The following is a 14,991-nucleotide window of genomic DNA, read 5'->3' on the forward strand; positions in this document are numbered from 1 at the left end:
CTTCAATCATCTTACCAGAAGTTGCAAATATAAACTGTTAAGATATTATTAAAAAGGAATACTTAGCTAGAGGTGATTTTCACAGTTAATAACAATATAGAACGATGATGAGGTCTATGTGTTATTTATTTTCAAGAATCTTAAACCTAGTTTTTGAGGTCCCTTCCAGTACTGAGATTGTATTCTACATCCCAAGACAGTTTCCTCTCATTATTTTTTTTTGTAGCTCAGTTCAAATACCATTTTCTGTGGGAGGCCTGTCCTTCCCTCTCACCTGGAAGTTGTTAGAATCCTGCTCTGTCCATTTTTCCCATTTTTTTTCTTTGTTTCTTTTGTGTATGCTTCTTCATATGCACATTGACTTTACTGGTTAAATGTTAGCTCTCTGAGGGCAGGGTCCTTTGAATTCATCAGAGTTGGCCTTAATAGGTATTTGTGAATTGATTTAGGACCTTTTATCTCTCAATATCCTTGTCCATTATAAGAAGGAAACATAAAGAACTCAAGAGGCTGGGGAAATTTTCCTCTAGGCCTAGTGGGCCTATGTTTATTTGGCAAAGCCAATAAAAAGATAAGAGCCATTAATGATTCTTAATTGAACCATTTTCTTTTCTGAAGTTGATGTTTCTATCATGATCTCCCAAATGTTTAATTTTAATGCCCAATGTCTTAAGTAATTTTTGTGCTGTTCTGCCTAACAAATTTATTTTTTAGCTAAAAAGATTTTGAATTGGCTCCTAGGTATGGAGGTTAAACAATGGACTTATTGAATATATATCTTCAAGGACAGGAAGGAAGTTGTTTTTCCACAAGTTAAACAATGTACTTGTTCATCCATTCATTCATTCATGCATTGGACAAACATTTAGTAAGCCCTACTTGATGAGATAATTTAATGCTGAGAAAATTACACTAGAGTTGAAGAGGAAAGATGTGAGTTCCAATTCTGGCATTATTACTAACTACTTTTGTAACCTTGGACAAATAATTTCTCCTCTATGAACCTCAGTTTTCCCTTCTATAATCAGTCAACTGATAAGAATTTGTTAAATGGGCACTAAATGCCAAGCACTATGAATTATGGTTGGAATACAAAGACAAGAACAAAATGGCACCAGCCTTCAAGGAGCTTAGAACCTATAAGGGGAACAATATGTGTGTACACCAGTGGTTCCCAAACTTTTTTAGCCTACTGCCCCCTTCCCAGAAAAAATATTACTTAGCCCCTTGGAAACTAATTAAATAAATTTAATTAATTAAAACATTAAATTTTAATAGCAATTAATAGGAAAGATAAATGCACCTGTGGCCATCACCGCTGCCCTGGATCACTACAGCACCCACCAGGGGGCGGTGGCACCAACTTTGGGAATCACTGGAATACATACACACATGCATGTGTACAAGAATACAAAGTATGTAAAAAGGGAGTATTGAATTAGAGAATCTCCAAGTTTTTCCCCACCTCTATATCCTATGGTCAATGAGTGCTAAGTCCCATTCTCCCTAATGGGAGACATAGAGATCATGAGGGACACAGAACTGGAAAGGACCTTAGAAGCTGTCTAGCCCAAGTAAAATATTTTAGAATTGAAGGAACTGAAGCCCAGAAACATTAGATGACTTGCCTTAGATCACACAGGTGATAAATGTTAAAAGGCAGAATTTGAATCAGGACCTTGAGAGGCAATGCTCTTTCCTTTGTATATGAATTCTACCTTTACGGAGTTCTTGATCCAGGATGAAACAGGCTATATTTAGAGATCACTATAATGAAATACCATAAGGTCATAGGAGGAGAAAATTTTTTCATTTGGCACTCTCAATGAAACTTTTCCAGAGATGACATCTGAGTTGGGTCTGATAAGATTCAGAGGATGTTGATAAGGAAAGGTTTAGGTGGCACTATGTGTATTCCACATATAGAGAATGACATGAAGAAAGGCATGGAGATGGCAAAATATATGACTATTTGAAGAGAGAGAATAGATCAGTTTACCTGAAACAGGTATGTGAGTGAGACTCCTGGGAGATAAGCTTGGAAAGATGGGTTAAGGTCATTTTGTAGAAGTCCTTGAATACTAGGCTGAGAAGTTTGGATTTTATCATACTGGTAATGAGGAACCACAGAAAGTCTCTGAACAGGAAACCTATGTGATTATCTGGCAGGATATGCATAATGGGTTAGCCAAGAAAAGAATCACAAAATGTGAGAGCTGAAAAAAAAAACAAAAAACAAACTTAGCTATCTTCTAGTGGAGAAAAGAATCCCCACCATCGCACACTTGACAAATGTTTGTCCAACCTTTGCTTGAAACTTCCAAGGAAGGGGAAGCCATCAGCTCTCAAGGAACTTTTGACATTTTTGAACAGCTCAGGTCCTTAGTCGGTTCTTCTCTTCCCCTGATATCAAGCCTAAATTGACCACTTTGAAACTTAAGCCTGTGAATCCAGGTTCTTCTCTCTGGGGACAAGTAGAAAAAGTCTAATCCCTCTCCATATGTCAACCCTTCAAATATTTGAAGGCATTTATCAAGTCCCAACATACAACTCCTTATTCTGCAAGATTTTCCCAGTTCTACTTTCAGGTTATCTTTTATCTACCCTGTAGATGGGCAGCTAAGGGGCACAGTGGATGGAGTGCCAGGCTTGGAGTCAGGAAGAGCTGAGTTCAAATCTGGCATTAGACATTAACTAACTATGTGTCTGTGGGCAAGTCACTTAACCCCATTTGCCTTAGTTTCCTGGAAATGAGCTAGAAAAAGAAATGTCAAATGACTTCGTCAGTTTCTTGCCAAGAAAACCCCAAATATAGTCACGAAGAGTCGAATATGATGGAAAAAAGACTGAACAATAGCAACAACTCTGTATTTATCTGGTTCATACATAGTTGTTTACATGTTGACACCTCCATTAGCATATGTCAGTCCTTGAGGGCAGGGAACTCTTTTGCTTTTATTTGTATCTTCAGTAGCTAACACAGTGCCTCAAACAAGGTCAGTGCTTCTAATATGACATAATGTTTTATTGTGTTTTACCAACGCATTCTTTTTTTTTTTTAGTTACAAGAAGGAACAATTTTTTAACAATTGCTTTCTGAACTTTTGCAATCCCAATTCTCTCCATCCCTCCCTCTCCTCCCCACTCCTCATGGTACAAACAATCTGACATAGGTTATTCCAGTGTTATCATCAAAACAAATTTCCCTGTTCCTCATATTGTGAAAGAAGATATATAAAGCACACGTAAAAAAAAAAAAACTCATGAAGGAAATAAGGTAAGAGATGGCATGTCAATCTGTATTCATATTCTAACAGTTCCTTCTACATCTGTGGATAGCCTTTTCATTATGAGTCCCTTGGGGTTATCATGATCCGTTCTTGAGGAAGCCATTCTGGTTCTTTGTAATTACCTCTTTCCTATCTAGATGTTGACCAATCATATTCTCAATGCTTTGTTCTAGAATTCTCCCAGGAATCAAAGTCAAGTTCACCAGCCTATAGTTTGTAGACTGTTCTTCTCCCCACCCCCCAATCTTTTAAAAAATTTGCAGAGACCTATAAAACTGTATCCCCTTAGATCCATCAGTACCATTCCTGGGTCTATTTCCCAAGGAGATCAGGAAAAATGGAGAAGAACCCCAAAATATTTATAGCAGCTCTCTTTGTGGTGACAAAATTGGAAATCAAGGGTGTGTTCATCAATCCGGAAAGAGCTAAACAAATTATAATATGTGAATGTAATGGAATACTACTGTGCCATAAGAAAGGAGGAGCAGATTAATTTTTTTAAAACTTGGAAAGAATTACATGAGATAATGAAGAGTGAAACATGTAGAACCAAGAGAACATTATATGCAGCTACAGATTGAACATTTGAAGAATAACTTGCAAATGTTCACCTCCAGAGTATAAACTGAGCAGCAGAAATGCAAAAGACAATTTATTTGTACATATATTCACTGGATCATGAATTCTGTGGTGTGGGAAGGAGAGAGAGGAGCTGAGATACTTGGAAATAAATTCTATTAATTTAAAAAAGGAAGAAAAGGGATCATTTGCACTTCTCCATCTTGTGGCACCTCACTTATTCCTCATGGCTCAGCAATCACACCTGCCAATTCTTCCATTAGGGAATTCATTTGGGCAGTGACTTGAATTCATTGCTAAGTACTTTCTTACTATCTCTTTCCTTATCTTGGGTATCAATTCCCTATTAGTCCTTCCCACCCACCCCTGATGTTATTTCAAATGTAAAAGTCATTTTTCTTTGCAAAGAAAATAGAAACTGAATCAAGTGATTTCACCTTCTTTCTGTTGTCAGTGATCATTATTCCACCAAGCAAAGTGCCCTATCGCTATTTCCATCCTCCATTTTATCCTTTTCTAGCTAAAAGTAACATCAACTACAACCCTTTTTGTATCCTTTGCTTCCTTTGCTGGAGTGAATTCATTGTGAACTTTTTAGCATTCCAGATAATACTGACCTTTACCCCGGTACTCCCCACTTTTGGTTTTTCCCACTGGTTTGTCTCACATAAATATACCTTCCTAATGTATATTGTTACTCTTCTTAAAACCCTCTGCCCTCCCCACCATATACTTTAGCTATGTTTTTTTTTCAAATAAAGTATACCCATCCAGGACCATGGGATAGCCATGGATTTCATCCAAAGCTCAATGATCTATTTATTGGCTCTTTTACCCTGTTGCATTATGACCCATGGTTTTTCTTGTTTATTACTTCAAGTTTAGACATCTATGTCTAGACCTTTGAAGCCATGGGCTCTTCTACTGAAATTTTCCTTAAAAATTACATTCTCTGAATTTCTGGGCACCTCAGCTTCTGTTCTTCTTTCTTTTTTGAAATTAATCAAAATAGGGGGCAGCTGGGTGGCTCAATGGATTGAGAGTCAGGCCCAGAGTTGGGAGGACCTAGGTTCAAATCTGACCTCAGGTACTTCCTAGCTATGTGACCCAGGGCAAGTCACTTAAACCCCATTGCCAAGCCCTTACCACTCTTCTGCCTGGGAACCAATACACAGTATTGATTCTAAGACAAAATGTATGGATTAAAATAAGAAAAAAAGAAATTACAATATCTAACTTAAGGGAATAGGATACTATTAATAACAATAATATTAATAGCTAGAATTTATATAGCACTTTAAGGTTTGCAAGGTACTTAAAAATATTATCTCATCTGATCTTCCCAATAAACCAAGGAGGTAGGTGCTATTATTAACCCCATTTTACAGATGAGGCAATCAAGGTAGGCAGAGGTTTAGGAACTTGCCCAGTGTCTGAGGCTAGATTTGAATTTGGGCCTTCTTACACTAGTCCTCTAACTACTGTGTAGCCAAGTTGTCTCTATATACATAAGCAGTCTTCCCTCCCCCATTCTTTTTATTTTGAAGCTCTTTTGATTAGATTTCCTAGACATCTGGTTAGATTCGCAAGGGTGGAGGTAGCCAGTCCTATTAGTAAGCTGCTCCAACAAGCCAGATGAGAACTAATGAGAAACTGAACTTTATTTTTTAAGGAAATGGTGTTGCAAGACAAACATTATTAATTCCCCAAATCCATTATGTTACAGCTCAGTGTGGAAATACAGGGATGTGGTATACATGTTGTGCAAACTGGGCCAAATTGTGTACATCGTGGGATTTTGAGCTCAAAAGCCCTTTGAGACAATTAAATGCTTTTCCCTCATTTTATAGGAATTATGTTAGAGGAACCTGAGACACCAAGAGTAGAAACGACTTGTTCAGGATCACAGGGCTAGAAGGCAGCAGAGTTTTAGACTCAAACTCAGGTCTTCTGACTCTAAATCCAGTCCTCTTTCAACTACAATATGTACTCAAACGAAGTTCTTAATAAATAGCTTTTGCATCGATTCATACACTTTCTTGATTTATAACAGCTGTGCAAACAGGAGTTGCTGCTTGCAAATAACCTTGTGTTTCTCCACTCTGCTCCTAAGAAGACAGACTGCAGTGTGGTCCAGTGGAGAGAGTTCTGTATTTGAAGTGATGGGACCTGGGTTTGGACCCTGACTGCCACTCATTATCACTCAAACAGCATGTGTTAAGGTTTTATTAACTGCATCTAGGTGGTACAGGGGAGAAAATGCTAGGCCTGGACTCAGGAAGTCCTGAGTTCATATGTGACCTCAGATACTTACTGGTTGTATGACCCTAGGCAAGTCACTTAACCCAGTTTGCCTCAGTTTCCTCATCTGTCAAATGAACTAGAGAAGGAAATGGCAAACCACTTCAGGAGCTTTGACAAAAAAAAAAAAAATTCCCCAAGCGGGATCATCGAGAGTCAGACACAACTGAAAATGACTCAACAACAACTGTAAGTCTTAAATACTGGGGCTACAAAAACAGGAGTGAAACTGTCCCCCGTTTTCAAGGAGTATGCAACCTAATGGAGGAGATAATGTTTAAACACACACACACAAACACAAAGACACAAGAAGTTATTTTGGGGAGGAGTGAACTAGCAGAGGGGGACTTACCTGTATGGCTTTAAACAAATCACTTAAATTCCTCAGGCCTCAGTTTCCTTGTCTGTAAAATGAGGGAATTGAAGAAGATGACTTTTAAGCTCCCTTCCAGCTCTAGCTCTATGATTTACTTAGAATTCTGCCTTCCCTTTCTTCTCCTCCCCTCCCTCTGGGAGGCAGTGTGGTACAATGGAAAGAGCCCTGAGTTTGTAGTCAGATGAGCTGGGTTTGAATGTCAGCTCTGCTGCTTACTACCCATATTGATTTTTGGACAGAACATGTAGGCTCCCTGTGCTTCAATTAATTCACTTGTAAAATAAAGCTCTTGGATCAGGCGGCCACTGTAGGATATTCATATGAACCTTAGTGTCTGTGAAGGCTGCCTGACTAATTTGCACCGAGTAAAACATCTACATGTGTAATCTACTAAAACAATTTTGCTATATCCCCTAAGGAAATGTGTCCCATGCATGCCCAAGAACTTCAGCCAGAGAAGACCAACAGAGATGGTATAGAGGCACTAGCCCTGCAATTTCATCCGTATAGGGAACACAGATGAGAAGCTTTCCTCTGTAAATGCAGGCAGGCACTCTCTTAGCAAATTTCTAGTCTTAGAGAGTTGCCTAGAACATTGAGACATTAAATAATTTCCCCAGGGTCACACAACCAGTGTGTATCAGAGCAGAACTTGAATCCAGGTCTTTCTGAATCGTATCTTTGTCCCCTACACCTCTTTGCCTCTAATAAACCCCAAAGACTTTGGAAAGTATCTACTGCAGCTGTGAAAAGAGTTTTGTGTTACACCATAGGGAGAAAGGGTTGTGTATGATGCCAGACTCTTTGTTAGGTGATTTGAATTCAAGTTCCCTAGGTCCACCACAGTTTAGTTGTCATGCAGCTCTTTTTTTTTTTTTAAAACCTCAAATGCCCAGTTTCCTCATCTACAAAATGGGCAAAATTCTTGCATTCCCTTGCTTCCTGGGATATTACAACTGCTGCTTTTAATGTCATAGCTGTGTTGTAAGGATCAAAGAAGAAAATGGATACAGAGTGATCTGTAATCATTAAGTGCAGTATGAAAACTGTTGCTACCTAGCTACTAGTGTTAGGTAGTGGGAAGAGTCTGAAATCTGAAGTCAGAAGATCTAGCCTGAAATCTGAAGTCAGAAGATCTGAGTTCAAATCTGGACTCTGCCACTAAAGAATTTCATTACTTCAGGTAAATCATTTACTTTTCATGGTCCTCAATTTCCCCATCTAGAAAAAGGAAGGGGTTGGGTCATACCTTCTAGGATTGTTATAAGGACTAGACAATAAATGTAAGGTAATTTGTAAAGTATTTTTGCTGTTGTTCAGTCATTTTTCAGTCATGTCCAACTCTTCATGACCCCATTTGGGGTTTTCTTGGCAAGGTACTAGAGTGGTTTGCCATTTCCTTCTCCTGCTCATTTTATAGATGAGGAAACTAAGGCAAACAGGGTTTAAGTGACTTTTCCAGGGTCACACATGTTTGAGGCCATTTTTGAACCTAGAAAGATGAGTCTTTCTGACTCTAGGTACAACACTCTATCCACTTCCACACTTAGCTATCCTTGTAAAGCACTAGACACCAACTATTTATTTATTTATTTATTTATTTATTTATTTTTTTAAATTTTAAACCCTTAACTTCTGTGTGTATTGACTTATAGGTGGAAGATCGGTAAGGGTAGGCAATGGGGGTCAAGTGACTTGCCCAGGGTCACACAGCTGGGAAGTGTCTGAGGCTGGATTTGAACCTAGGACCTCCTGTCTCTAGGCCTGGCTCTCAATCCACTGAGCTACCGAGCTGCCCCAACACCAACTATTTTTTTGAATACCTTTATTCTTTCAAAATCCTGGCTCTGCCACTTGCTACCTGTGTTACCTTAGCCAAGTAACTTAACCTCTCTAGACATCAATTCATCATCTGCAGAGTGAGGGAGTGGGATTAGGTGAATTTAAGGTTTCTTCTAGCTTTGAACCTATGATCTCATGACTTTGTGATTTCATTGGTCTAGGGAACTCCTAGATAAGGTGGGCACCCTCTGATCTCTATGAGCTTTGACATTCGTTCCACATAACTATGTGTCTTTATACAGAGCAGACTTTCATACTAATAATGCAAGTATATGAAAATTAGGGGGTGAGCTTCTAAAAAGTCTGATGCTTGACCTTATTACCTGCAGTATTCTCACTTGAAAATGAAATAAAGCTAGAAAAAACTTAATCCTTTGAATTAAAGAGAAATAAGAAGCTTCTCTTGTCCCCATCCTACCCTAAACTCTGCCAGACATCCTTAAAGAAATACAAGAAAAAAAAAACCCTAACTCTGGCACTGAGTGGGGTGCAGTGGAGAAAGTCTTGCCCTTAGAATAAGAGGACATGGGTTCAGACTCCCACTCTCTTAGGTACTACTTCAATGACTTTGTAATGAGTCACCTCTTCGTTCTGGGTCTCTCTTGGGTTCCTGGGCTGCAAGATGAAAGGAAAATCTAGGTGTAACCTCTGAGTTCTCTACTAACTCCAAATTGGTGAGACTAAGGAAAAAAAGAAATTCCTTGGCCAACCAATGGCCATGGGCAATTAGGTCCCAGAGGTACAAAAGAGATCTGTCACACTAAACAGGGACTTCACTGCCATTCAGCCACTAAAACTCCTTCCTAGTCCCCTTCTGAGATTTCCTTTCAGCTTATATATAATATATACAGTGTCGTCTTCATTAGAATGTGACCTCTTTGAGGTAGGGACTGCTTTTGTCTTTCTTTGTATCCTCATTGGCTAGCACACAAAGGAGTGCTTAATGAATAAATGGCCACTGACTGAGTTCTGGTCAGATCAGAAGTGTGTGTGTGGCTTGTGTATGTTTGTTTCTGTATCTCTGTGTGTGTCACTCAGTGCCTGTTTGTCTTTGATTATGTTTATGTGCAGTTTGTGCCTGTGTCCCAATGTTTACAGCTGTCTCGTTGTGCGTACTCCACATATGGCTGTGTCTGTCTGTGTATCTAGGTCCTGGGGTTACATTATTAGGATTACTCGGTGTTCTCGAGGCTCCGAGCGTGCCTATGGCCCCATGCCTCTCTCGGTCTCCGTCTCTGTGTCTCTGCATACATGCATGTCTGTGCCCGTTGTGCACCAATGTCTTTCTCGGTATGTCTGTGTCGGTATATGTCTGTGCCTCTGTGTTCGCCAGTATCTCCTTGTCTCTTGGGTCTCAGTGCGTGTGTGTCTCCCCCAGGTTCTGCTGGAACTCAGGGGGATGGGGCGGCCAGTCCGCAGTGCCTAGACAGGCAGCGCTGCATCCCCTGGGGCTCCCGCGAACCCCAACGCACAGAGTTTCCAGATTTTGTGAGCCTTGAAAAAGGTGCGGCTCCGGGGGCGGGTCGGGGCTCCCCGCCGCGGAGGGGTTGGGGAGGGGCGGGGTCTACCTCACGCCATTGGCTGAAAGTAGAACCACGTCATCGGATGGAGGCGGGACGGGGGCAACCAAAGTTCTGGAGTCCCGGGCGCATAGCGGGCTCGAAGCATTTGCAGGCTGCGCGCTCGCTCCGTGTGTAGCTGCCGCTGTTCCCGGTTGCTGAGCTCAGTCCAGGGCGCGCCCTACTTTCCTCATTCCCTCCGTTGCTGGCAACCCTGTGCACCTTACGGAGGCTGAATGACGGGCCCGCGTCGGACCAGCAGCTGCTTGGGACTCTCAGGAAGCTGAGCCCCTGCCAAGAAGAGATTGGCGGCGGGGCACCCTCTGTCAAGGCTCGTGGACCTCCAGAGTCGGCCCGGCCCCCCGGGGGGGACAAGTTGGGGGGCCATGTCTGCCAACTTGAGCCACAGCATTCTAAACAACTCCACTCAGGGGGGAGAAGCGTGGATGGTAGGCTTGGGCATCGTCATGTCAACTATAGTCCTGGCTACTGTCTTCGGCAACGTGCTGGTCATCACAGCCATAGCCAGGTTCCAGCGTTTGCAGACTGTCACTAACTACTTCATCACATCACTGGCTTGTGCTGACCTGGTTATGGGATTGGCGGTGGTGCCCTTTGGTGCCAGTCACATCCTCATGAACATGTGGACCTTTGGGAACTTTTGGTGTGAGTTCTGGACTTCCATCGATGTTCTGTGTGTCACAGCCAGCATCGAGACCCTCTGTGTTATTGCTGTGGACCGCTACTTTGCCATCACGGCACCCTTTCGGTACCAGAGCATGCTTACCAAGGGCAAGGCCAGAGTGGTCATCTTAGTGGTCTGGGTGGTATCGGGTCTCACCTCCTTCCTGCCCATTCAGATGCACTGGTATCGGGCCAGTCACAAGGAAGCTCTCATGTGTTATGAGAAGGAGACCTGCTGTGACTTTTTCACTAACCAGGCTTATGCCATCGCTTCCTCCATCGTGTCCTTCTACCTGCCTCTGGTGGTCATGGTATTTGTGTACTCTCGGGTCTTTCAGGTGGCCAAAAAGCAACTTCAAAAGATAGATAAATCGGAGGGCCGCTTTCATGTCCAGAACAGCAGCCAGATGGAACAGAATGGAAGGACAAGTCACCGAAGGTCTTCCAAGTTCTGTTTGAAAGAGCATAAAGCTCTTAAGACCTTAGGCATCATCATGGGGACCTTTACTCTCTGTTGGCTGCCTTTCTTCATTGTCAACATTGTCCATGTGATACAGGACAACATGGTCCCCAAATATGTGTACATTTTTTTGAACTGGGTGGGCTATGCCAACTCAGCCTTCAACCCACTGATCTACTGTCGGAGTCCTGACTTCAGGTATGCCTTTCAGGAGCTCCTCTGTTTCAGGAGGTCAGCCCTGAAGCTCTATGGCAATGGCTACTCCAGCAACAGCAATGGGAGGAGTGAGCACAATGGGGAGCATGGTAGCTGTCCCCCTGAGCAGGAGAAGGAGATTGAGCTGCTGTATGAAGATCTTCCAGGCACTGAGGGCTTTTTAAACTGTGCAGGTACTGTGCCTAATGCTAGCGCCGACTTAGAGGGCCAGGATCAGACTCTGGATGATACCCCCTTGTGACTGTCTCTCTGATTGGTAAAAACCCTCAGCAAACCAAGCAAGGTGGGGAAAAAGAAAGAAACAATTTTTAAAAAGAACAACAACTGCCAAAAACAAACAAACCCCAAAACAACAACCCTTCACAAACCCATAAACACTAAGCCTTCTCTTTAATTCTTGAGCTAGAAATGTCTAGTCATCCTGGAGAGAGATGGGCAAGAGGGAGGAGGACAGTTTTAGTCTATTTATTGTTTAAATTATCAGGAAACAAAACAACTCATGCACTGATTCTAGGGATTCCTCATTTCTGTAACAGTTGGGTTCTGCCTGGAATGGAGTTTGGAAGTGTATCTCCCACTTCAAGGAGCTTGGGCCTTGAGGGCCTGGGTCTAGTTTCGATGGTTTTCTCATAGATCTACCTCACTTTTCAAGTATTAGGGTTAGCATACTTCTACTTGGGACATCTCTCTGGAGAAGCAGGCCTTCCCCTTGGGCCTCATGGATGCTCCAGCTGGACCTGGCTGTCAATGTGGATTCGTCTCCTCCTCTTATTTGCTCACATGGGCTGTTGGAGGCAGGGACACAGAGGGGGCAGCTTCTGCTGTTGAATGAGCAAAGTCTAAAGTTTACAGTAAATAAATTGTTTTGCTGTGACATCATTGCACCTGTTTGTCCAAAATCCCCAGCGGAGCATTCTTGTTGGAAACCACAGGTAACTGTTTGCAATAGCTGTCCGGTGACTTAATGGTAAATTAATAGTAATAATAATGATACCTCACATTTCTGTGGTGTTTGCCAGTTTTAGCTAGTGCTATGCCTCGCAGTCTTGTGAGAGATGCAGGGTAAATATTATCTCCATTCTAATTCGGAACTTGAGGCCCAGGAGGTAAAGGAAAGGACTTACCTGCCATCATACAGCTACATATTGTTGGTGGGGACTTGAACTTGGGGCTTCTGCTCTATTGCCAGTATGTCAGACCATACTTCCCAGAATTACATTTCCACATAGCTTGTCTGTTGGCATTGAGTCTGTTACAATAAACATATGTCTCAAGTAACCCTTATACCCCAAGTCAAACTCTTCTAATTTGCATATCTCTTCTCTTGTAATTAAGGATATTGTTCATTAGTGCACCTATTTATGTATTATTTATATGTAAATATATTTAATAATTATTAAATAATAAAATTATTGTTTATTATTAATAAGAAATGGACAATTTCCCATTAATTATTGTGAATTAATGGGAAGATGGAGAGAGAACGGAGAATGGAGAGAGAAGCCTAGCTGGTTTCAAGTGCCCACTGATTCTAATTACCCCTGTGACCTTAGTGGCCATCTAACCACCTTACACCTCTGTTTCCTCATCTGTAAAAAGAAGAGTTTGACCAGCTGACCTCTGACATCCCTCAAAGCTCTAGATTTAGTACCCTATTGCCAAGCAGAACATTCGGTCCAATTCAAGAGTAATCAAACTCATAGCTGCCATTTACATAGCACTTCAAAAATTACAAAACCCTTTATGGAAACATTATCTCATTTGATCCCCCACCCTGCTTTTATGTTGACAGTGGTACATCCCCATTTGTCTAATAAAAAACAAACTGAGGCCCGTAGCAGGGAAGGAACTTCTTCAAGGGTCTCCCCGCTAGTAAAGTGTTGGAGCTGAGATTCAAATTGAATACTTCATACCCTACATGCAGCCCTCTTCCAGCTGCCCCACAAACTGTCTCCTGATAGATTTACTGTGTGTTGTTTACATCAGAAAGACTGACTCATGGACATGAGGTGATAGACAGCCATCTCTCTGCCCATTGTGGATGGCAGCCTCCCAAATTTATGTCCTCACTATGCCTTTCCATGGGAATCTTTGGACCTACCAAGGCTGGCAGGGTGGAGGTGGAGGGTGGGTTGAAAAAGAAAGAGAGTTCAGCCATTTGTGATGAAAATGCTGCCCCCAAAATGATAACTTCTCTCATTGCAGAGGACCAGGAATTAGCTGGTTGGAGAAGTGGTCAGAGTGAGTTAATTAGAATAGCTCAATAGTTGCTAAGATTCACCTCCCCTTCACCCACTCCTCTGCTAGCTGGCTTTATGACCTGATTACTAAATCTCATCTTTGGTTTCCTTGGGGAAGAGAAGAGGGGAGAGTAGTGAGAGGAAAGGGGATGAGGGCAAGCTTTAGTCAAATGGTTTTTAAAGTTCCTTCCAGGCCTAGTTCTGCATTAGCTATTGGAAGCTTGGAGCTGGATAAGATTTGACCCATCCCAGGTCATAGAACTTTTTTAAGGTCACATGAGTTCATAGAATTTAAAGCAGGAAGGCACCCAGTCCAACCTTCTCATCTTACAGGTGACTTGACATAGATTCAGAGAGGTTATGACTTGTCCAGGGGCACACAGTTAGTAAGTGGTAGAACTGAATTGGATTCACACTCAAGTCTTTGGAATCTAATATTCACTTCCCTGCATCTTGGTGCTCAAGGTCACTCCAGGTAGTAAGTAGCAGAATTAAGATTTGAATCAATGTCTTCTTATTGGTAGGAAATCTGATGTCCAGAGAAGGAATCCTGATTTGCCCAGATTTATTAAGCACATATTAAAACATTTGCAATGTGTTAATCACTATGTTGAATACTGAGGATGCAAAACAAAGCAAAACAAAACAGTCCATGCCCTTGAGGTCAGAGGCAACACCAGAACCCAGATCTTGTGATCTTCCCTGTTCCCAGCCCCCTCACCCCAAGGGCACTTTATCCACTGCCCCATCCTTATTTCAATGCTGCCACAATAGAAAGCACCCAGGTGGCACTGGAGCTGCAAAGGGGACACTGGTTCAGACAGGTTTATGAGTGGTGAGAGGGTTGGTGAACAGTCACTACTATTTTATGGAGTGACTCTAATGCCCTTAAAAGCCACTTTTATGACAATCAGAAAAGTAAACATTCTTTTACCCCCTCTCCTCTCCTCTATCCTTTTTCTATTTTTACATCAGATATCTGAAAGAGGACTTTAGGCTGAACGGAATTCATTGATCATTAATTTGTTCCTTAACTGAATTGCTGCTTCTCTCTTCCATACCATGATTTCTTTTTCCCCATCTGTCAACACAGCTCTCCTACAGCCTTAATCTTACCAGTGGCAAGGAATTCACTTAGAATCACAGAATATTAGACTATAGCATTAGAGCTGGGAGAGACCATAAAACACAGAGCACTGGAATATTAGAATGGCAGAGGACCTCAGAACAGAAGATTTTGAGAGGAGGCCATTGCACATAAAATGTATTAGATTTAATGAGCATGGGCACTTTTCGTCCATACTGATTGTACTTTCTGCACTGTAGGGCTACTTGTGCACATTCCTGTGTGTATGTGTGTGTCTTGGAGGAAAGGAGTTAGAACAGAGAATGTTACAGCATAAGATAGCAGAGTGAGGAGAGACCTTAGAACAGAGAACATAGA

At 41.8% G+C, this 14,991-nt stretch overlaps 1 protein-coding gene across 1 annotated transcript in view; it reads left to right on the forward strand.

The window, feature by feature from the left end:
* Positions 1–10,333: 10,333 nt before the first annotated feature.
* Positions 10,334–14,991, forward strand: part of ADRB2 (adrenoceptor beta 2) — a 76,130-nt gene continuing 71,472 nt past the window's right edge. Inside the window, exon 1 of the mRNA XM_044664438.1 lies at positions 10,334–12,239. Within this exon, the coding sequence (XP_044520373.1) occupies positions 10,334–11,548 (1,215 nt within the window). The 3' untranslated portion in view covers positions 11,549–12,239. The remainder of the gene's footprint in view (positions 12,240–14,991) is intronic.

The sequence above is a fragment of the Gracilinanus agilis genome, chromosome 2, assembly GCF_016433145.1.
Source record: "Gracilinanus agilis isolate LMUSP501 chromosome 2, AgileGrace, whole genome shotgun sequence".
Lineage (NCBI taxonomy): Eukaryota > Metazoa > Chordata > Mammalia > Didelphimorphia > Didelphidae > Gracilinanus > Gracilinanus agilis.